The sequence below is a fragment of the Bubalus kerabau genome, chromosome 20 (genome assembly GCF_029407905.1).
Source record: "Bubalus kerabau isolate K-KA32 ecotype Philippines breed swamp buffalo chromosome 20, PCC_UOA_SB_1v2, whole genome shotgun sequence".
Taxonomy (NCBI): domain Eukaryota; kingdom Metazoa; phylum Chordata; class Mammalia; order Artiodactyla; family Bovidae; genus Bubalus; species Bubalus kerabau.
In genome coordinates, this window is record NC_073643.1 from 9,531,085 (window position 1) to 9,554,484 (window position 23,400).

At 36.1% G+C, this 23,400-nt stretch overlaps 1 protein-coding gene across 17 annotated transcripts in view; it reads right to left on the bottom strand.

Annotated features, from left to right (window-relative positions):
* Positions 1-23,400, bottom strand: part of CLASP2 (cytoplasmic linker associated protein 2) — a 180,761-nt gene that overhangs the window by 40,002 nt on the left and 117,359 nt on the right. For 6 of the 17 annotated variants that reach the window (XM_055557775.1, XM_055557770.1, XM_055557769.1 and 3 more), the window contains 7 exons: positions 22,629-22,730; positions 22,448-22,474; positions 16,738-16,908; positions 16,186-16,293; positions 11,430-11,536; positions 8,180-8,424; positions 4,006-4,069 (listed from right to left, as the gene is read on the bottom strand). In XM_055557775.1, coding sequence (XP_055413750.1) covers positions 4,006-4,069; positions 8,180-8,424; positions 11,430-11,536; positions 16,186-16,293; positions 16,738-16,908; positions 22,448-22,474; positions 22,629-22,730 — 824 coding nt within the window. The remainder of the gene's footprint in view (positions 1-4,005; positions 4,070-8,179; positions 8,425-11,429; positions 11,537-16,185; positions 16,294-16,737; positions 16,909-22,447; positions 22,475-22,628; positions 22,731-23,400) is intronic. The other 11 variants (XM_055557781.1, XM_055557776.1, XM_055557779.1 and 8 more) reach the window with 3 other exon arrangements.

Genomic DNA, 23,400 nt, shown 5'->3' on the forward strand with positions numbered 1-23,400 from the left:
TCTCTAAGTCTCCTATTTCTGTTGGGGACAGCAGGTGGTCTACTGCTACATTTCAGAGCTCTTAAAAGAGACTGAAATGTTGACTTCAACTTAAAAGGACACGGGAAAGTCCACCCAACCAACCTCATGACAGGAAGTGTCTCCGAAACCCTATGGACCATTCTGGGGGCAAGGCTTCAGATGGTTTCTGCCCTGTGAGCTCTCAGGATGGTTGAGGTTACACATAAGTGATTCCAATTCATGGTGGGAGCATATTTGAGGAAAGAAAGAGGAGTGACTTTGATGATCGGTTTCAAGGCTATGAGGAAAAGTGCAGGGCACATCTGGGGAAACGAACATAGTTTTCAGGCTGCGTTAAGAGTGAAAAGGGAATAACAAGCAAAAATGACAGGCTTTGTTTGAATATTTCTTGAGGGTAATGAGTAGTCACTGAAGAGTTTTAAGTCAAGAGAGAAGATTTACCTTTTAGAAAGATTATTCAAGGATGCAGAGTGCAAGAGAATTTAGGGACAGAAGGTGGGGAGGAGGTGCAGCAGGCTAAAGGCAATTGTGCCAGGAATGAGTAGTGAGAATGGAAATATTTAGAAGGTTGAATCAATTAGGACTGAGTAAATCTCTAGACTGATGCCCAATGAGGGGATGGTGGCTTCATCTAATGAGATAACATGACTCAAGAGGAAAAGTAGTTTTAAGGTTTAAGATGAGCCAAAGGCATGTAACTAGGTAAGTGAAGGAGAAAAATATGGGCTTGGAGTACCATTTGAGAGTCATCAGGATAAAGTGGGCGACAAGCTTCAAATAAGGTACATAGTGAAAAAGGAGGGCCTAGGGCAATGCTCTAAGCTACAGCAACATTAGTAAAACAAGCAGAGACAGGTGTCTGAAAAAGGAGGCTGTCTGCTGTGAGGAAGACCGGATCAGACACAACAGAACACCACCCTCTCCTCCTCTCCCACACCACATCCCCTAGTGTCAGAAAAGATAAACTGAATACACTTACAGCAAAGCTGAAAAATAAAAAGGGATGTCAAAGAGCAAGCTGAAATTTATGAAAACTTCCTGGAAGACCAAGCAGATGAGAATATATTAGCAAAAAAAGAGAGTACATGTTTATGTGGTTGCCAACAGCTTCAAGGTAAGACCTCCTGCCATTTCCACAGGAGAAAAGGTAGAAAGAATGGGCTTATGTGCAATTAACTTTGCTGGTTTGGAGGCAGGAAATGGAGTTTCTGTTGGATGGCATCTATTTTCTTGGTAAGCTAAGAGGCCAGGACAAATGCTCAGGGCATGAGATGAGAGGTCAACAGGGCTGGAGTTAAATTTAAGGAGAGACTATTTGACACAGTCTCTATGCAGGACAGAACAGAAAAGCAAGAGGTACAGGAAAGGCAGGACTGAGCTTTTAGACCAAAATCACAGATCAGAAATGGACAGCATATATAGCAATAAAGGTTGATTTAACCCACCAGGGACCGGTACACTGTTTCTGGTACCAGTCAACAGTCTTGACCTTCAAGCAGTGGCATGACCATGAGTAGAGGTTCTTGAACATGTTTTTATTTTGGTGTCAATGTGTCAATCATTAGAGTTGATTGTATACAACAGGGGTTGGGAAACCATAGTCTGCAAGCTAAGAATGGTTTTACATTTTAAAATAGCTTTTTTTTTTTTAATCAAAAGAAAAGGCTATTTAGTGACACATGATAATTTGATGAAAATTAATATTTCAATGTTCGTAAGTAAAGTTTTATGGACACCTAGCCGTGGTCACTTGTTTAGATACTGTCAAAAGATGCCTTTGTGCTATAATGGCAGAGCTGTAACAGAGATCATTATGGTCCACAAAGCTGAAAATATATACTGTCTGGCCCTTTATAGGGAGGGGGAAAGGAAAAACCAACTCTTGATAGACAGCAGTTGGGAAGCTAAAGCTAAAATTTTACTTGGAAGGAAAAGAAAGCATCAAGAACAGCTACTTAATTCAAATGACTGGAATATTAGTACTTTATAAAATTAAAAAGGAGGGATATCTACTACTTGAACAATATAAAGATATGCAAAAACTCAAATCAAACCCTGATATTTTTAAATCCCCACTGTATGGTGATATAGCCAGTTTATTCTTAATTAATTACATTACTGGCAGTCTCTGAAGGACAATCACCAAATAAAAGCTGAGCAAAACGAGTTAACAAAAATCTTCCCTTTATATCTGTATTCAGGGAAATAACCAAAAAAAACAAAACACAACAAAACAAAACAAAGCCAGATGGATCAATAAGAATTGTATGCTGTTATAAAACCCCACAGGAAAAAAACCAGAAAGTCTCCTTCCTGACACCTCTAGGGAGGATCGTGGCTGGTTCTCCATATTTACTAAGGGAGGCCAAACACCTGTTCTTCACCAACATCAAACTTGGCTTTCCTATTTGATCTTCAAGAGACTTTAATTTTAAAATTTACTTCATTTAAAAAAGTTTTTCTTCAAGAGACTGTTTAAAAAAAGTCTCTTTATCACTGTTAAATCCTAGGATCCAACTAAACTGCATTACTGTCCTAATAAAAAATGAAAAACTATGACTTCAAGAAATAATAACAGCCTCCCTCTCATACCTTCCACTGCAGATGAATTATATTACTTATTGAAGATGTTTTAAAACTCTATTTTTAAAAGTTGTATCGATGATTAACAAAATATTATTTAATAAAACAAGTCCACACAGATCATAACTGTCTTGTCCTTTGACTCATACTGCTAACAAAAAAAAAAATCAACAGTTAATTTGTTTAGGATTTATAGAAATTCTTCCATTATAACAATTCCTACAGTAATTAGTGGTAGTAATATTAGTATAAAATGGAGTTATCTACATGCTCAGTTTAAAAATTATAAACTTAGTGTGCTTTTTGTCTTTAATGGGATCTTGAACTCGAAATGAATTGCAAAAATAGAATGCACTGTGAACATCTGTTAGCTTTTAAATGAAGGTCTTGTTTATCTGAGATAAAGATGCCTTCAGATAAGAGGCTACTCTTTGGAAACTGGCGCTTTACAGTTAAGGCAGTTTATGGCCTTAGCCAGAGCGTAGTCTATGTGAAGGGTGGGTTAGCATCTTTAAGCAGTGTCACAAGTCATGGAAATACTGAGCGCAGAAAAAGATGAGGGGGAATGAAATGCGCAACAATACAGTGAAGAAAATTAAAAAATGAAGCCAAATTCATAAATATTTTTCTTATGATTTCCCTTCCACATCTCCCTCTCACTTAGGTTAGAAATTCTCATGTAGACAGCTGGTGTCCTAAAGGAAGATATTGAATAAAATTTCACCACTGCCAAACACACTGCTGAAAATAGAACAAATGAGTACATTTTACGACAAACCTTTACATTTTAAAACAAAAATTTCACAGTACACATGCACAGTATACATAAGTACTTACATATACTTTAATCAGCATTAAAAGCTGAACGAAGTTCTGAAGATTTTTATGAACTCTTTCAACATATGAAATGTTTCTCTTTTTATTACTCACAAACTATAGGTGAAACCATATTTTATGCTTTTTGTTTTTTAATGGCACATCTTGTCTACAAAATTGCTCTTTTAAGAATATATTTGTTAATAAAGAAGAAAACTGAATAAAAAGTTAGAAACTTTTTCAACTTATCCTGATTATTTCCTTTATAAATAGTAAAATGTTTTTAGTAATACAAATACTCACCCTGACTAATTGTAGAAGAGTTGTGCATGTAACTATATACTCTTCAGTTTATAGCCTTAGATAATCTCTCTTTTAGAGAAGCTTAAATAGTTATTAGAGAGCAACTTCTAAATTACGTATGATATCAAATACTCAATTTCAATTATGTTGAAAAGATCATTGCCATTTTAGGGCAATAAATAAATAAAAATGGCTTACAGTTTTTTTGTTATTATTTACTTCTTTTTTGGGGCAATATAATAATGACACCTTATAGGAGTAATCTTAAATACTAAAACATACCTTGCCATGAGGATCAGCAAACATTCTTGTGAAAATTTCACATAATCTTTTCAGTTCAACTCGACTGTCAAAATAATAAAGTGGCTAATTAATACACTGCTGCACGAAGAAGTCATTTAAAAGTGACTTACATATATATTTGGGCTTCTTTTTTTTTTTAAGCCCCCCACCCCCCAACAAAAAAAATCAGCTCTCAAAATTGAGCAATTTGTAGGATTTACTAGTCAGGGCTAAGTACAATTTATCAAATGCAACAATAATTCTGTAGTATACATACAATATTTTAAAGGTTGAAAGTTATATGAAAATACAACTGTACTTTATTAATGTAGCACAGCAGAGTAAACTATACAGATGACACTCCCAGAACATGAATCTTACCCTTTTAAATGCTTTTATGTTTTCTTAAAGTTTGCCACCTGAGGGCTAAAATCTTTCTAAACTACGACTACTTCTTTGCCATTTAAAAGAATACATTGAACCTAACACTAATCTAACCTTGGTGGGGTTGGAAACAACATTATCATGATTTATTGTAGTGATTCATGAACTATAATATGTAATATTCATGAACTGTAATAATATGTAATTAAAATATATTAGGAAGTACATAGACAAACACTTACTGTAAATTATATAGTTCTAACACCTCCTAAAATCAAACCCTAATTTCAGGTATTAAGGCAGGAAGTAGCCCTCTATTTTCCACCATACTGAAACTTACGAATTTTCTGAAACTAGGTTCTTAAAGGGATAGACTGTAGAGATTTAAAACACTACACAGAGAGGGGGAAAGCAAGCAAGAGCCAGTAGGACAGGAAACCAAATCAAACCCAACTAAAAATCAATATAAACTTAAAAAAAATTTTTATTTTATTTATTTATTTACTGGTGACATCTCATGACACGTGGGATATGAGTTCCTTAACTAGGATCAAACCTGTGCCCCCTGCAGAGGAAGCATGGAATCTTAACCACTGGACCACCAGAGAAGTCCCTAAACTTCTGTTCTTAGAAAAATTCACTCCAAATCCATTTCATATTATATCAAGATTCAAATATCACATGAACACCAGGAATATACCTTCATTATCAACAGAACATAAATATTCTTTCATCTCACTGAAAAACTTATCAGGAATGAATTTTAATAAATGAGTCAACTATTATACATAGACCATCCCCATGGAAAAGAAATGCAAAAAAGCAAAATGGCTGTCTGGGGAGGCCTTACAAATAGCTGTGAAAAGAAGAGAAGCGAAAAGCAAAGGAGAAAAGGAAAGATATAAACATCTGAATGCAGAGTTCCAAAGAATAGCAAGAAGAGATAAGAAAGCCTTCTTCAGCGATCAATGCAAAGAAATAGAGGAAAACAACAGAATGGGAAAGACTAGGGATCTCTTCAAGAAAATCAGAGATACCAAAGGAACATTTCATGCAAAGATGGGCTCGATAAAGGACAGAAATGGTATGGACCTAACAGAAGCAGAAGATATTAAGAAGAGATGGCAAGAATACACAAAAGAACCGTACAAAAAAGATCTTCACGACCCAGATAATCAAGATGGTGTGATCACTGACCTAGAGCCAGACATCCTGGAATGTGAAGTCAAGTGGGCCTTAGAAAGCATCACTACGAACAAAGCTAGTGGAGGTGATGGAATTCCAGTGGAGCTATTCCAAATCCTGAAAGACGATGCTGTGAAAGTGCTGCACTTAATATGCCAGTAAATTTGGAAAACTCAGCAGTGGCCACAGGACTGGAAAAGGTCAGTTTTCATTCCAATCCCAAAGAAAGGCAATGCCAAAGAATGCTCAAACTACCGCACAATTGCACTCATCTCACATGCTAGTAAAGTAATGCTCAAAATTCTCCAAGCCAGGCTTCAGCAATATATGAATCGTGAACTTCCTGATGTTCAAGCTGGTTTTAGAAAAGGCAGAGGAACCAGAGATCAAATTGCCAACATCCGATGGATCATGGAAAAAGCAGAGAGTTCCAGAAAAGCATCTATTTCTGCTTTACTGACTATGCCAAAGCCTTTGACTGTGTGGATCACAATAAACTGTGGAAAATTCTGAAAGAGATGGGAATACCAGACCACCTGATCTGCCTCTTGAGAAATTTGTATGCAGGTCAGGAAGCAACAGTTAGAACTGGACATGGAAAAACAGACTGGTTCCAAATAGGAAAAGGAGTACGTCAAGGCTGTATATTGTCACCCTGCTTATTTAACTTCTATGCAGAGTACATCATGAGAAACGCTGGACTGGAAGAAACACAAGCTGGAATCAAGATTGCCGGGAAAATATCAATAATCTCAGATATGCAGATGACACCACCCTTATGGCAGAAAGTGAAGAGGAACTCAAAAGCCTCTTGATGAAAGTGAAAGAGGAGAGTGAAAAAGTTGGCTTAAAGCTCAACATTCAGAAAACGAAGATCATGGCATCCAATCCCATCACTTCATGGGAAACAGATGGGGAATCAGTGGAAACAGTGTCAGACTTTATTTTTGGGGGCTCCAAAATCACTACAGATGGTGACTGCAGCCATGAAATTAAAAGACGCTTACTCCTTGGAAGGAAAGTTATGACCAACCTAGATAGCATATTCAAAAGCTGACATTACTTTGCCAACAAAGGTTCATCTAGTCAAGGCTATGGTTTTTCCTGTGGTCATGTATGGATGTGAGAGTTGGACTGTGAAGAAGGCTGAGCACCGAAGAATTGATGCTTTTGAACTGTGGTGTTGGAGAAGACTCTTAAGAGTCCCTTGGACTTCAAGAAGATCCAACCAGTCCATTCTGAAGGAGATGAGCTCTGGGATTTCTTTGGAAGGAATGATGCTGAAGCTGAAACTCCAGTACTTTGGCCACCTCATGCGAAGAGTTGACTCATTGGAAAAGACTGTGATGCTGGGAGGGATTGGGGGCAGGAGGAGAAGGGGACGACAGAGGATGAGATGGCTGGATGGCATCACTGACTTGATGGACGTGAGTCTCAATGAACTCCGGGAGTTGGTGATGGACTGGGAGGCCTGGTGTGCTGCGATTCATGGGGTCGCAAAGAGTCGTACACGACTGAGCGACTGATCTGATCTGATACTTTATTATTTATTTTCATTTAATTAATAACACTTTTATTTAATAACTATTTATGAATAAAAAGTTTCCCTTAATAATGTTTCTTTAAATAGAGCAAGATAATTATAATTAAAAAAAATAACAACAGTATGGATGATCCTAAAGGGTTAGGGCTTGGGATAATATTCTGATGCCACTTTTTGAATTCAGGACACATATGAGCCCATACTAATATCTTTAAAGTGTTATGAAAAAGTCAAATCAAAAAGTGCTAACCAGGGCCTTCCCTGGTGGCTGAGCGGTAAAGAATCTGCCTGATAATGCAGGAGAGACAGTCCCCAGTCCAGAAGATCACACATACCATGGAGCAACTAAGCCCCTACACCACAACTACTGAGCCTGTGTTTCAGGCCTGGCAAACACAACTACTGAGCCCACGAACCGCAACTACTGAAGCCTGAGTGCCCTAGAGCCCATGCTCTGCAACAAGAGACGCCAGTGCCGTGAGAAGCCTGCGCACTGCAACCAGGGAGCAGCCATGCTCCCGTCACTAGAGAAAAGCCTGTGCAGCAGTGAAGACCCAGCAGGTATGCTATGCTATGCTATGCTATGCTAAGTCTCTTCAGTCGTGTCCGACTCTGTGCAACCCCATAGACGGCAGCCTACCAGGCTCCCCCGTCCCTGGGATTCTCCAGGCAAGAACACTGGAGTGGGTTGCCATTTCCTTCTGGAGTGCATGAAAGTGAAAAGTGAAAGTGAAGTCGCTCAGTCGTGTCCGACTCTTAGCGACCCCATGGACTGCAGCCTACCAGGCTCCTCCATCCATGGGATTTTCCAGGCAAGAGTACTGCAGTGGGGTGCCATTGCCTTCTCCAGTGCATGAAAGTGAAAAGTGAAAGTGAAGTCGCTCAGTCGTGTCCGACTCTTAGCGACCCCATGGACTGCAGCCTACCAGGCTCCTCCATCCCTGGGATTCTCCAGGCAAGAGTACTGGAGTGGGGTGCCATTGCCTTCTCCGACCCAGCACGGTGCCCCCTCAAAAAAGCGCTCAACAGACAGGATAATTATTTGAAGACAATATAACTCACCTTAGCGTTCTCTGGTTTTTTAGTAAGTTCTGCAGACCCAGGAGGCCTTCCTTCCTTTCTGACCAGTTGGAGCTGGCACATCTGTTGAGGACTTCCGCCACGTCTTCTGTCTGCCTCATGTATGTAGGAATACTACCGTTCCGAGAGCTGTAGGAGCGTTCCGAACAAGCACTGGATGCATCGCTGTTCGCATCATCATCTGAGTGCATCCCGTAAGATTCGTATCTTCTTCGAGCAGGTTTTTTCTGTTATACGTAAAGACTCTCATTAGTGGTAGCTAAAATAACATGCCGGTATTTCACTATTTCTACTGACCAGAAAAGGACTGGCCTTTGTTTAAAAATCAGTGTAAAGCATGCTGCTAATCATTGTAATAATAAAATGTCGAATTTTAGTTTTTTTCAGAAAACATGTTTCAGGAGTTAGTAGGAGATGAAATATTCTTTAACTATGGGGAGTGGTAGAAGCAGAATAAACCTACTATATGGAAGTCAGATACGTAAAGTGGGGAGTGCTAAAAACATGAGGTTTTTCCTTTTCTTTTTTTTTTGTGGAAAACCAAGAACTACTACCAGAGTGTAAATGAACAGGCTCTGTAATAAAACTCTGAGTTGTTACAAAGAAATTATAACCTTTTTAAAGGATGAGAATGGATGAGAAAAACCTGTTTCCTGTGTAAAGTTCTATTTTTTCTGTCTCTCTACCTCCCTTTTCCTCTATTCTTCTTTCATTTCCATTATCATTTCTCTGCCGCTCTTCCTTCACTTGTACCCATCCCTGATGTTTCTTTGAGAAGAAAATCACAAAGAATGATGACAGCCCGTTTAGCTTACTCTTACTTTTAAGAAGCAAGCTCCTGAAGGGTTCTCCATGCTTTCCCTAATGTGTCTAAACTATCTATTTCAATATATATAAGAAAGTATTACTTTGATTTCTTCATATCTGAAGTTATAAAACTGCTAATTTTACCTTGAATATTAAAAGTGAAATGAGACAGAATAGATTATTTGAGATTTCCCTGAGAGAATCAGAATTAAATCTTTATGTAATCTGATACGTGAATTCAGGCTGGTGAGAGATGAAGATGTTTCTATGAAACACTGAAGAACAATAATTTTACATAGCGCCAGGTGACTTAAATTATTCAAGTTTAAAATCTAAAAGAAATATAACCTGAACTTAATTAAAAATAGTTTTTCATTGACTTTCCATCACTAAATTGATTTGATTTGGAGGCACCAACTTAATTTAGAATGGCAAAAACATGATACTTTTTGTTTTAGGCTCCAAGTTTTGTTATAGACATAGTGTCAATGACATCGTCGCATTTGTGCAAAGTAGTCAGGCTAAAAGGATGAGAACCCCCACAGGACACTATTTAAGCACTATCTCCCTACTGATAATCATATAATCATATGTACAGAAAAGTGATGTATGTCTAAGGATTTTATTACTTCCACTTGAATTTTTTTATAGAAGACTATCATCTGTTAAACTGATGAAGGAAAGAAAAAAACGTTATGGTACCATAAGATGTCAGAAAATAGCAATGTCTATACCTTAGTCCGTATGTCTCCTAAGAGCTGAGAGCAGTAGATTTTTAAAGAGAAAAATTGAAAATAATGAAGAACATTTTGCTAAACAGCACAGTGAAGTAGGCATAAACAATGCCCATAATCAGAACCATTAAGCTTTTAAATATTTAGATACATAAGAACTGCTTATTAGCAGGTTATATCTTTAATCTTGTCAATATCCTTTAGTCCAATTATCCAAAAGAAAAATATGTAAGTTACAGAAATATTCACATAACCAATTTCCCCAAAAAACTCAAGTCTTCTTCCTATTTGTATCTTTTTGTCATTCCTAAAGTTAATTTTATTTCTATGATTTTCCCTAGGTCCAACCAGGCTTAATAGTTAAATAGTCTTTTCCTAAAAATTGATAGTTATAATTGGAATATCTATGCTATGCAAATAACAGAAGTAGACACAACCAAATTATTAGGATTTGGTTTTTAGCACTGATGGCTAAATATTCCTCATATAAACCAAATGCATCTTATTATAAATAATAGGATAAAGATTATTCAAGAGTAATCCAATCAATTCATAAAATTTGTATGAATAGAATTTAACTAGTAAATCCTTCACATAGAGGAAACTAGAAAATGTGATTTGAGAAATACACTGATCAGGAAGAATAAATTTAAAACATATGACTAATTTAATACCATCAGAACAAGATGTGATTAATATATCCCAAGCTCAAGAGAACAAAGTTCGTATTTAGTAAGTATTTTTATGAAAAAAATCAGGTGGCTGAGGTAAAGAAAAAAATTCAGCACAGAGCAGAACCTCACATGTGATTACATTTAATATGCTATAGCTATGACCAATGAATATTTTTAAAAACTTGCTTTTCAAATATATGTGGCAAATAGCGTATCGGCAATGGTTAAGAGGTGGCATGCAGGTTTAAAAGGCGCAATGTACTTTCTTCTTTTAAAACAAACATGACACTTTTGTTAAGTTCTGTGTAAGAAAATGAGTAGATGCTTCTCAAAAATAGGATTAATGTCATAATTTAAAAGAAACTGTCATACTGAATTGATGAGGGAAAAAGGCAAAAGCCAATCATAATCACTGTCTCAAGTACTTCCTTCATAATTTCACAGGAGGAAAAACTACAGTGATATCTGTACAGCACTCTTCTGACAAAACCATCACGGATCTGTAGATGATACTTTGAAGCCTCACTGTTTAATGTTTCAGGTTTAAAGAACTAGAAAGATATCTTAAATATAATTTGTTTTGAAATTGTACTTTCTCTCAGCTCAGAAAATACAAATAAGTAAAAGACTATACAAACTTTACTCCAAACTAAAACAACCCCTAAATATTCAAGGTTGAGCTAGCTTTGAAATTATATACTTGCAGTGTACATATTTATATACTCATCTATCTGCCTTTATTTTCAGTGTACTACAGTGCCTAAAAACACTGTATTAACAATATCAGTATTTATATTTCTGACATTCCATCGTGGGCCTTGGCTTAAAAATCTGACCAATTAATAAAGATCAACAATAAATTATACTGTTTTGCTTTTTATACTGCCACATTTGATCTTCCTAGATTTAATCCACAAGAATCTTCCATCTCCTTTCCCAAACTTGTGGACTGGCTCACTCATATATTAGTTTCATTAACTGGGACATCTATAGTGATAAGGAAATGGACAAGAGTACCAAGGCGTCTGCCACTGCCTCCTCCACGTCGGAACCTGTGTTCAGGACTCGCATGGCACTGACCGAGGATGACAGTCGGCTTGATTGGCTGATCCCATACCCCGGACCTAATTCATCAGAAGAAGGAAAACAGCTTTGAGAGAGCCGTAAATGTAACATGGTCAGGCTGGAAAGTTTGAGATCCTTGAGGAGGGGGAAAAAAAAAAAAACCAATGGGGCAAAGCATTTTAAAAGCAATATTGTATTCTCTGGGTACATTTAGTTTTGGTCAAATAAAATGGTAAAAGCAATTAAAATCACTGACAATGTGTGGCAAGTGAATTTAAGGAATAGTTGCTATGATACATTTATCACCAGAAGATAGAAGAAAGTATGGCTAGTCAACTAAGGGCTTGGAAGTCGGTAGCCCTGTAATTAATCCAGTTCTATCAGTCAGGCAAATTTCATCCACGTGGGTGAGCCACAGGGTGGCCCCGAACAAAGATCAATCCTCAAACCAGTAATGATTAGTGAGCTCAATGAAGCCATGCCAAGAATTTACAAGGAAAAACTCCTCCAATGATTCTCTCTTCTCCTTCAAGATAGGCTGATTCATTTCATAACTAAAAGACATATCATTTGATATTTGTTAAGCACCTACTATTGCCTGACACTCTGAAGTATGTAAAGACAAATCATAGTTGGGTTCTTCTCCTCAACTACTTTTTACAATGTATCATCATTTACAATTAAAACACTTCATCCACCATTTTGGTTTTTTTTTTTTTTAACATATATACAAAAGATGAAGTACATAACAGAGAACATAAAACAATTCTATTCTATTTTAAAATGACATAACTTAGGTTATACAAAAGAAAAATGTCCATCTCCAGTGAGAAAAATGCTCAAGTAAGATTGCTGAAAGGAAAAAAGTTACTTGGGGGAAAATTAACAACAACAACAACAAAAAAACACACAAATGACTTATTCTTCAACAAATTAAAATAAAAACAAATCACTTTTAAAACATGATTACTCAATGGGAACTGAAAAGGACAAAAAACTGAGATGAATGCACAGATGATAGTGAAAATGTACTCATCCTTCACCTGAGACCCCATACACATCGGGGGCGTAGAGGGCACCAGTGGATCTGGAATGGTGTCTGGAGGCTGGAATAACAGGACCATACAAACCTCATCTATTACCACAGAAACGAGGAATAGTGGCAGCACTACAGTCAGGCAAGGACAGTCAGTCAGCAATGGTATTACACCACTCAGTACTTAAGGATCAGAACAGTGCCTTAGATAAGGGCAAATATCATCCTTGACACACAACAGACCTTACACCTAAGGGGACAGACATCAGCCCACAGGAGACAAAGAGGCAAGTATTCAAATGGAAGGAAATGTCAAAAGTACAAGCATGAAACAGAAAAACGAACACTGCAATTTAAAAAAAAAACCACTATGGTAAATAGTAACCAATAATAATCTTATCTCTCTAATCCTGAAGCAGGGAGGTAGTTGTTACTATTCAATTTGACAAATGGCTAAACTAAAGCACAGAGAAAGGTTCATTAATTTGATCAAGGCCACACTCAGTAATTGTAGTCTTTCAGGGTCTTTGCTCTTGAACAGTACACATACCATCCTCACATTGTTCAAAAGATAACATACCTCATTTATATTAGCATAAACATTTTTTATAATGGTTTACACAACCTAAGTTCGGAATTCAGTAGATTTAAATATCAAAGCACATTTGAACACCAAAAGGGGAATATTACTAATTTGATTTAAAAAATCTAGAAATATGTGACTTTTCCCTATATTTATGACATCTCTCTAAATCTAAATTTAGTATATTTTAAAATTTTAGATCTTAAAATCCTTATTTTCATCATGTTATAAAGTCAGTCTTATTCTTAAATGCACAAATAAGGGAGGAAAATTTCATTTTATTATTTAATGAAACATATTACCCTTATTTTAAAAGTTACTCTGCCGCAGACATATTAGAACAGTTGAAGTACTTTTACTATATGAATTACTCTTTTGTCACAGAACGAATAAGAAAATGATCAAAAAGATGTAAAGACAGGATTAAAGACAGAATGTTGCAAAAAAGGTTTAATTAGACCCTGAAAGGTGATTGGCATCATTAGTAAAACATACTAATATATAGTTGGTTTTAATTTTACCCAATAGAATAATTAATAAAATGATAAGGAAGAGTTGAACCAATATGGAAATGGTTTAATAGATAAAAAACCTTTTGAAATCAACAGTTATCTGTGGCTGAAGATAACACTCATATGCTTGTAATAATGTAGCCTTTTTTTTCACTCTTAGTTCCAGAAACAGAGGGAAACTAAGAGTGCAAGTTCCAGAGTTCATCTTTGCCTTGCTCTGGTTTATTTCTGGTGTATCAGGGCCCTGACCCTGGCTTTGTGCTACAACTGAATAAGTGGCAAACTATGGGATTCTTGTGTTGAATGGCCATATTCAAGTCAGAGGCGACAGAAGCCTTCACCAAATAAAGGAAGACAGCAAAATGCAGGCAAATGTACCAGAAAATCCTGATCTCTGGGAATGGTATTTTTATCCCCGTTTAACAAATAGAGCTAATCCCCTATCTTTGCTATGCAACATCTATATGTAAGCAAAAGGCTATAAAATTTAATTTCTCTAAAACTGTATGATAAAAAGGTTTAACCACCTCTAAACCAAATAGGATGTTTCATCACAACTGAGAAAACTACCTCCTTTAATAACAAAATTTTAATGATCTCAACTGCCAAATGGAGACTGAAATAAATCTAGAAGATTAATGACTAAACAATATCTTCCCTCCTGGCTCAGCCTGTAAAGTATCTGCCTGCAATGCGGGAGACCTGGGATCAATCCCTGGGTTGGGGAGATCCCCTGGAGAAGGAATGGCAACCCACTCCAGTATTTTTGCCGGAAGAATCCCATGGACAGAGGAGCCTGGTGGACTACAGTCCATGGGGGACACAACTGAGTGACTAACACTTTCACTTTCTCTTTAAAAATAGGCATATTAACCTGTTTATAATTAGAAGTTGGTTATAAATTTCCTCTAATCTCTGGTGTACAGTTTTAAAACGGTCTAGAAACATATTTTGTTTTTTCTTGCTATCTTATGCTTTCTACTAATTCTACATTATACAAGGTATTATACCATTAAAAAAATCGAAGATCCTTGCCACTAATATATAACGCCACTAACTGCAGGTGAGCGAGCACTGTTCAGGGGCAAGAGGTGGAAGAGCGGTGGTGGCAGAGACGGCAGTCCTGATGGCCACACGCTCACTGTGTCAAGCGCTGCTTGGAGGGTCGTTTCCAGGGAATCTCTGCTTAAAAGTGCCTTCAGATTAATGCCAAGAACTACGTGCTGTTGTTATCCTCATTTTACAGATAAGGAAGCCCTGGTACACAACAGCTACAGAGCTGGGATGTCAACCAGACCATCCGACCCTAGAACAGACACTCTTAAATGACCACAAGCCCACTTCAACTCTTAAGGTGATGTGCTTATGTTACGCAAATATAGGATTTATTTCATTTTTAAACAGACATGCATGAGGATTAACCAATATATATATACATGTATGTGTGTCTGCATGTATACACACACATACAAAGACACTCTACAACCTACTGTATTATCATACATGAACTAAACCTGTCTCTGGCAAAGTACAGAAGGAAACTCTTTGGCACCTGGAACTGGAACACAAACAAGGGTTGAGGATTCCCCTGTCTGTGCTCCTAAGTCAAAGAGTCGGTAGAGGATAGTTTAGTAGTGATATAGTTGAACCAAATGGCCCAAAAGAAACTTAATTTCTCAGAAATCCTATACCAAAGGGCCTACTGAAGGAAGTAATGCTTCCCACAGCAACGAGTGGAACCATGTTCTATTTAAGTGTCACAAAATCTGAAGTGCAGCTCTCTTAAGTGTTACAATAACCTACACTCTATGGAATTAAAAGAAAAAAACATGAAATGACTTTAGGTAAGTGCATAAAAATAAAGTACTAGTTAAAATCCTGAGGACCACACAGAAATTTTAAAGATTTTCAACATAAAAAAATTCTGCCTCTCCAACTACTCTAAAATACTAAAAGTTTTAAAAGATCATTTAACATTTTATAATTGAGGTGAATGTAGTATTACAGTCAAGGTTACAGTACAATCTCTATAATAAGGAACAGACAGGCTGCACAGCAATGACATGATAAAAGCTAATGCATGGGAAATGCTATTAAACTCTAAAATATATAAAAATATTAATCCCTTCCATTTTCATAAGTAGTTCATATATTATTTTACAGCCTTCTTTCCAGCAATCTTAAATATCTAAGGTGAAGAGTGAATATTTCTACTGAAAAGCATAAACATCTTTATTCTTATCAAACTAAATAGTCTACATTTCACTTAAGAGTAATTAAATATTATCTTTATATTTTATAGGGATATTTAGTAAGAAAAAATCTTGAATTCAATGTTATGTAATCTAAATCTGTGTGATATTTACTTGACTATGAAGGCAATTTGTTTATCTAATGTCTAATTTGCTTATTTAAGACAAGTAAATGTTAAAGGAACTTCCCAAACATGTAACTTCCCTCTGACTGTCCTTAAAAAGACAGAAAAGAGAGGCAGAGATACAGTTAATAAAGCTAAATCCAGGGTCTTCTGAGGTTATCAGATGGTGCGAACACAACAGGGAAGCCCAGACAACTCACCAAGGGGCTGGAAAGAGCGCACAGGACTCGTATCCCTGCTGCTCTCCCGGCTGGCTTCCCGGCTGCACCCTTGACTCACGCTTGGCCGAGGAATCCGACTGCTTCGGGCTGGCATGAAGCAATGGCAGCACAGAAGTGGAGTAAACAGGAGAAGGGTTTGTATTTTTGATATTTTGGTTTTATTCTTTTCTTTCTTATAAAGCTAATAAATAACAAGTTCTGCTAAGGATGAGAAGAAATGATTCTTGATGAAGCATTACCAGGAATACCATTAAAAATTCTTGATTACACTCTTCTAGTTTATATGTGATTAGAAGAGCAAAGTGTATTTTACTAAAATTAAACAGCTGCAAAGAAAAAAACAGATTTAAAATAGAAATAACACTTCCAAGATAAGATATCTAATTTCATTTTTAAACCTATATTTCAATTCTTCTTGAATTTGAAGTTGTTTTCCTCAAACTTAGAAGTACCTAAATGAGGTCTTCAATGCTACCAAGTCCTAAAGTACAAAAGAAACACAAGCCCCCAAGTTTGACACAAGGATCTTACCCACTGAGAGCCGAGATGGACTGGCCTCTCTGCTACAGCCCTGGCTTCGGGGTATCTTGCTTCTCTTCTGTGTGGAGGCTGAATTAACCAGGACTCTCTGAACACCAGAGCTCACAGTGGAGAGGGCTGTTGTGGTCAGAACTCTGCCTGGAGACCCAGACCGGCTGCCAGCTGAACACCAAACACAGATATAAATGTCAACCTGTGAACTCCAAGAGATCTTTGTCAAAAGGATAAAAATTCAAGAAGTACATCTGAGAAACCTGTGATTCAATGGCAAGTTCTAAGTTTCAAGGAAATAGATTGAGGAAGCTTTATATATATACTGAAAACCTGGAATAAAAAGATATACTATATATATATATATACACACACACATATATATATATGTATACACACATACTAGGGTTGAATGGTAAATCAAATAAATATATTTTCAGTTTTGGGGAATATAAAATGTTATGTTTAATAAGGAAAACACTATTATGATTTTTGGAACATAAATAGTAGAAAAGGTTTCCAAAGAAATAACTTATCTAACAATACATTTCATGTAAATGTAGTTTCATTTAACTATATGTTAAAAAGCTATCTATTAAAGCTATACATTTATAAGGAAACAATAATTCTATTATTGATAACATTCTTGTTAAGAATATAATAATGAAAATTTGTTTTTCAAACTGTTAAAACAGTTTGCCTGTTGAGATGTCTTGAAATGGGCATAACAAAGTTGTCTATCTTGCTACTTACATACATTTTAAAATTTTTACAAGATTAAATTTTATTTATTTGTTCATTTATTTATTTTGGCAACACTGAGTGGCATATAGGATCTTCATTCTCCAACCAGGGATCAAACCCATGCCCCCCACAGTGGAAGTGTGGAGTCTTAGCCATTAGAAAGCCAGGAAAGTCCCAAGATTAAATTTTAAATGTTTACAAAGTTGGGCCAGCTAAAAAAGAAACAGTTTTGCTATCTGCCTTCAAATAAAAAAGGGGTCTTGGTTGGCCAAAGTCTGGCATGTAGATGTTTTGGTAGAACAAAGATTAATGGGCAAATAAATATCAAAGAAAATAGATTCTTTCAAAACTAGTAATTTCCAGTCTTGGAAGAGAGAAGATGTGGTCAGGTAGAGAGAGGGAGCTGGACAAAATCTCAGAGATGGGGGCAAGACTTTTAAAAAAAGAAACACGCGTTTAAACTAGAATTGTATAGTTTTTAAAGGGGTAAGCTCCTTGTCAACCAGAGCACTTTGTGTTTGTATTGACAAGGAAAATAAACTAGGTAAGTCCAAGGTATAATTTAACTCTAGATTCTGGATAGTAGCATTATAAAAGTTAAACCTGAACTTAAATAAAACTCCATGAAAGCAACGTTTTCTCTTTGTTGGACACTTCTCCACAGTCACTGCTCACCTTGTATCATCTTACCCAGCCACGCCTCACTTCCACAGAGCAAAGATTAAAGACTCAAAGTCAATGGGGAGAAGCAGGGAATGTCACTGCAGAAGGAGTGCTGAGTTCAAGGGAGGGAGTGGTGACTTTTTAGTTCAAACCAGCCCCGTATTGAGGTAACACTGGCCACATATTTGGATTTGTTTTTAATGAAAGCTCTGACATTTTCTGATTTTTATCATATTGTACAGACCAAATAGTACATGAATAGAGGCAGACTGGATATGATCCATAGGCTGCTGATCTGTGACCCTTGTTACTGTTTTCTTGGCACGGTGTTCCTGAATACAATTTAAACCCATGCTTAATTCCTAAACTTTACCAGTATACAATATGAAACTCATCTTCTGCTGTTTATAGCAATACTGTACAACAAAGCAATGTTTATGATGAAATTGACAATTTATTATTTGTGTAGAAAGAATTCTAAATTACTGCAGGGAAATTATACAAGTGTACTTTAAAATGATGGTTCATCTGAACTGTTCCATGACATTTCAGGAGAAGAATGTTTAGATGAGGTTTCTTTCAGTCATAACCTTAGGGATACTCACAAGGTACCTATTTTCTCCATGCAGCATCTAAACTAAACATACACACCAAAAACACCCGAACACCCAACATGCCACAAACTCACAATGCAAGGTAAGCTGATGGAATATTTTATGGGAATGTGACAATATAAAAAGTATAATGAACTGACCACATACAACATGTTATTCTGTTAAAACCAATGTAAGTTTAGGAGGTGAAGGTGTTGGTAGGAAACTGGAGAATTCCTTGAGATGTGGATCTATTCAGCAGAGAAGAAACATGCAGTATAGAAGCAAGAGTAACCACTCCATCTATTCTAGATTGGCTGAATTTATCAAAACTATGTAAGCTCCCTCTCTATATATTTGAATTCATTCATGCCCTGTGCTAGGAAATGTAACTGGCAGTATTAATCATTTCATGCTCTTCTCCACTACCTGCCACGAACAGCATGATAATCCAGTGCCTACAACCCATTTTGCAGTCATTCATACTTAGAAGAAGAAAATATCATGGCTCTTTCCCCAGCAAAAGAACTAGCAGGTTAATTATCTCTTTGAGGAAAACCACAGTTGATAAAAAAAAGTGTATGATGCACCTAGCAATATCATGCTACTAGAAAATAATTTGCAAAATTTGAAATTGGATAACTAATTTCTCTTGTGTTGCCTCAAGTTTTCAAATCACTGTTTTGTACTTTTTACGATCTATTTTCAAGGCACTACTAAAGCTCCCCTGCTTTGGGATGTTTACACTTTGTGGGATCAACATGGATAATTTTAAAAAACCAGGGTTTTGGTAACAAATAAGGACAGGTCACAGGAAAATCAAAATTGGGAAATTTTATCCCAATAATGGCTACAAAATGATAGAATATTAAATGTTAAGAATTTCTGCTGAATAGAACCCATTCTTGATAATGAATATAGATGATCAAACAACTGATGCACATATAAAGTCTATAGATTCTTACCACCAATGGTATTAGCAGATTGTGATCCTGAACAAGTGTAAAGGCAGAATTAGGGTAAGGGTTATAATCCATGAAGAGGGAAGGAGCAGATTTAAAATGCATGGCAGATGGAAATAAGAAAGCTTTAGTCAGTTTTGAAAATTAAAAATCCTAAAGCAAAAAAAGCAAACTTTAACAAAAGCAGAACACTGAGTAGCTTTCATAGCTGGTAACTGAGATCAGACACCAATGTACAAAGCAGATGAAATGAAGGTGTAAAGTGAAGGTTTTTCAGCTTTTCTTCTGATAGGCCTACAATCTAAATAATTAAATGTTTAAATAATAAAAATTTAAACATTTAAAAACTACAGGTGAGGAAGAATTACAGCATCTTCTAGCTGAAGAAAAATTACATGAAAAAGCTACAGATTTTATCTTTCTTAAGACACTGAGGGGAAAAAACTGAACAGTAGCAGGGTGGGTGGGGAGACAACATTTCTGACAGGCTGTACAATCATTTGTACATCTCAGTCACTACCAACAAGAAAAGACACAATCTTTAAGTAAATAATTAAGTCTGGAAGTCTCTCCATTGGGTCTGCTTTCAACTTATTTTTGGTTAGCCATTAGAACATACTTGCTTTGACTCAAGATTTTTTTTCCCCTAAATGGTGATATAAAAGTATGTAAAGGCCATGCAAACCCCAGTGAATTACTTCACAACAAAGTGAAGATGGAGATCACAGTAATAGTTCTGTGTGTGTAAAGAGACTTGCATCAAATTATATAAAGCTGCAATATCTTTTTTCAAAAGAATTTGAAAGGAAACAGTCATTCAAATAAATATATAAGCAAGCAAATAAAAACCTCACCAGTATGATTTACAACCTAAGTGATTTTACTGTGGGAAAGTTATCTGATCTTAAAATCTTACTGGGTCTTAAAGCCTATTATTATGTTCTCACACTCTAGGAGAGGATTTGAAGTACTGTGCATAGGGTTTCAATGTCAAAAACCAAATATAAAAAAATTATTGTATATTCTCGATATGATCAGTAGTTATAATACACTTAAAATGGAGGTCCTTAAGTAATATAATAAAAAAATCATACACAAAGCATTTTGAATCTCTGCCATGAGTTCAGTCTTAGTATTACTTTAGAAGAAAACTCAGTAAAATATCTCACATGAAATTGAGTTTTATCCTTAAGATACTAGATACAGTTTCTGGTTGCTATCTTTACTTTTCCTTATGCTTTAAATTTCCTTCACCATTATTTTTGTTTCCTGAAGGCCGTAAGACTAACAAGGTATAGAAAAGTGCACAACAGGAGTATAAAATTCAGTTGACATTACATTAAGAAAAACAAGGAGATCACTTTTATCAGCTAAAATATAGAGCATGTACTTTGTGCTCAGGCAAATATACTAATTTCACCCTCACAACAATCCTGTAAGACTATCCTATTCATTCTACTGGTTATATTAGAAGTACACAGAAGTGTAACAACTTTAAATAACCTGGAATAGCCATGATCAACTCTGGGAAGCACAGCTCCAGATACCATGATCTAAATCAATACTTCTCAGACCTGACTGTAACAGAAATCACGTAATGGTCTTGTTAAAGACTGACTTCACTACACGTGTGGTGAACTTCTCAGGTGTGCATTTCCCAGGTGATGCTGACGCTGGTTTGGGCATCATATTTGGAATAGCAAGGCTCGAAACTTCTGTGTTATACTGCTAAAGATTAAGTTACTTTAAACAATTACTCTATTTTTCCTATTTGTAAATAATCCTCAATTTGCAGACCAATTTTACTGGAGCATTTCTGCTTCTTTTTAGGACTCTTGTTGAGTGCTCCAATCTTTACCCTGCCTGGATTTTTTTACTTTGGAACGAGGAGAAGCTGCTAGGCTGGACTAGTCTAATCATCTCCTGGCACCCTCTAAGCCCAGCTCCTTTCCCTAAGATTCAAGAATCAAGTTAAAAAACAGACAAACTGGGCATCTATATCTTGAAATATTATCTAAAGAACAGTAGAAGATAGCTACATTTCTTTCTTTCCAAAATGGCCAAGTATTGATATAAAGAAGAACCCCAGAATTACCTCCCTAGAAAAAATTCCTGTTCTAAGAGGCATGTACTAAGGAAAATTTCTTGATAAAGAAGGAAAGAGATCTCTTTTAAATTAATTATGCCATAAGTGTATATATTACTATTCTGGAACACAGAGGAATGAATCATTCATTTTACCTAGAATTCAAAATTGTGCTTTTTAATAATTGCGCTTATGAGAAACTGAGCTTCCAATGAAATTGCAAAAATATAAATCTTAAATTTAACAAGGAATATTAACAAAACTGGTCATTTCAATTTGTTTCCTCTTTATGAGTCAGTATATACCTGCCAAAAATGCTGACTGTACTCTAATGGATTTTAGGGAAAGTACAAAGATACTACATACCTGTCCTTGAATAATTAGCTAGATGCAACCAGATTTGATGTTAACATACAGCAATTATTTTGCCCCTAAAAAGCACAATTTTCCACATTTACAAGTTTCTGAGTAGACTGTGAAAACCTTAATGCTAAAAGAGTTGTGTTATCTCCATGCAAAAGTCTGTGTAACAGATGAAGTTTCTCTTTCTAAGTGGCAGGTATCAATGATGCAGCCCTAATAACACACCAAAGACAAGACAACACCCACTCCAAAAGTTCGAAAACATGCACAACTGACCCAAAACATTGAAAAAAAAATACCTTCATTTTTGTCAGGTGATGATGAACCTAAAGTACAGAACAAGAACTCAGTATGTGGCTTGTCTTTTTGGGAATTAGTTTTGTCTTTTTCCACTGGTCAATCTCCTAATACAGTAACATACAAAGAACACGCTTATCCTAACATAGTAGAAACATGAGAGAACTAATAGGCAATACATACGCTGTGACTGAGACACCATCTTTGTTCGACTTCTTCCTCTGGAATCTGTCTTGGCATTTCCCATACTAGCAAGTGGTGCTGAAAGCTTTGCTCTCACCCGGCCTAAAGAATAAAATGATTTATATAATTACAGACATTTTTCTATAATATTTAGTAATGAGGGGAAAAAAAAATCTCACTATAATTTTCTAATTGGGTGTGCTTCTCAAGAATCGTTAAATTCTGTAACACTGTAAACTTCACTTTAAAGATTAGCGTTCCCTTGAAATTTTAAAAATATATACTGTTTTTTACGTGTTGCCCATAAACTAACTTTCCTTTAAGGGTAAGAGTAAAGTCAAGCTAAAAGATCTCCATCCTCAGTTTGATATTATTAGTCCCGTAGGGTTATAATTAAGATAATTACCACAGGCATACACTTATTCAGTTTCCATGAAATTTAATTTATTCTCAAATTCAGCCTATAGTTTAAAATACAAGCCTAAGCTTAGAAACAACAGCCCAGTCTTTTTGACTGAAAACGTACTTCTGAAGGGATTTGCAGGAAGATACAATACTAACTAAAATATCTTTTTATATGCTGTGCTAAACATCAGAGTACTACAGATATACATGGACACGTTTGCTATTCTCTTCCCCAAACAACCAAATTCCATTTATAAAATTATTTGAGGAAACACCAATCACAGAGGAGTTGGCACTTTTCTCTACACATTTCCTTCTCTAACTCCAATCAGTATTCCTTCCTTCTCTATTACTGTTTCATCCCCCT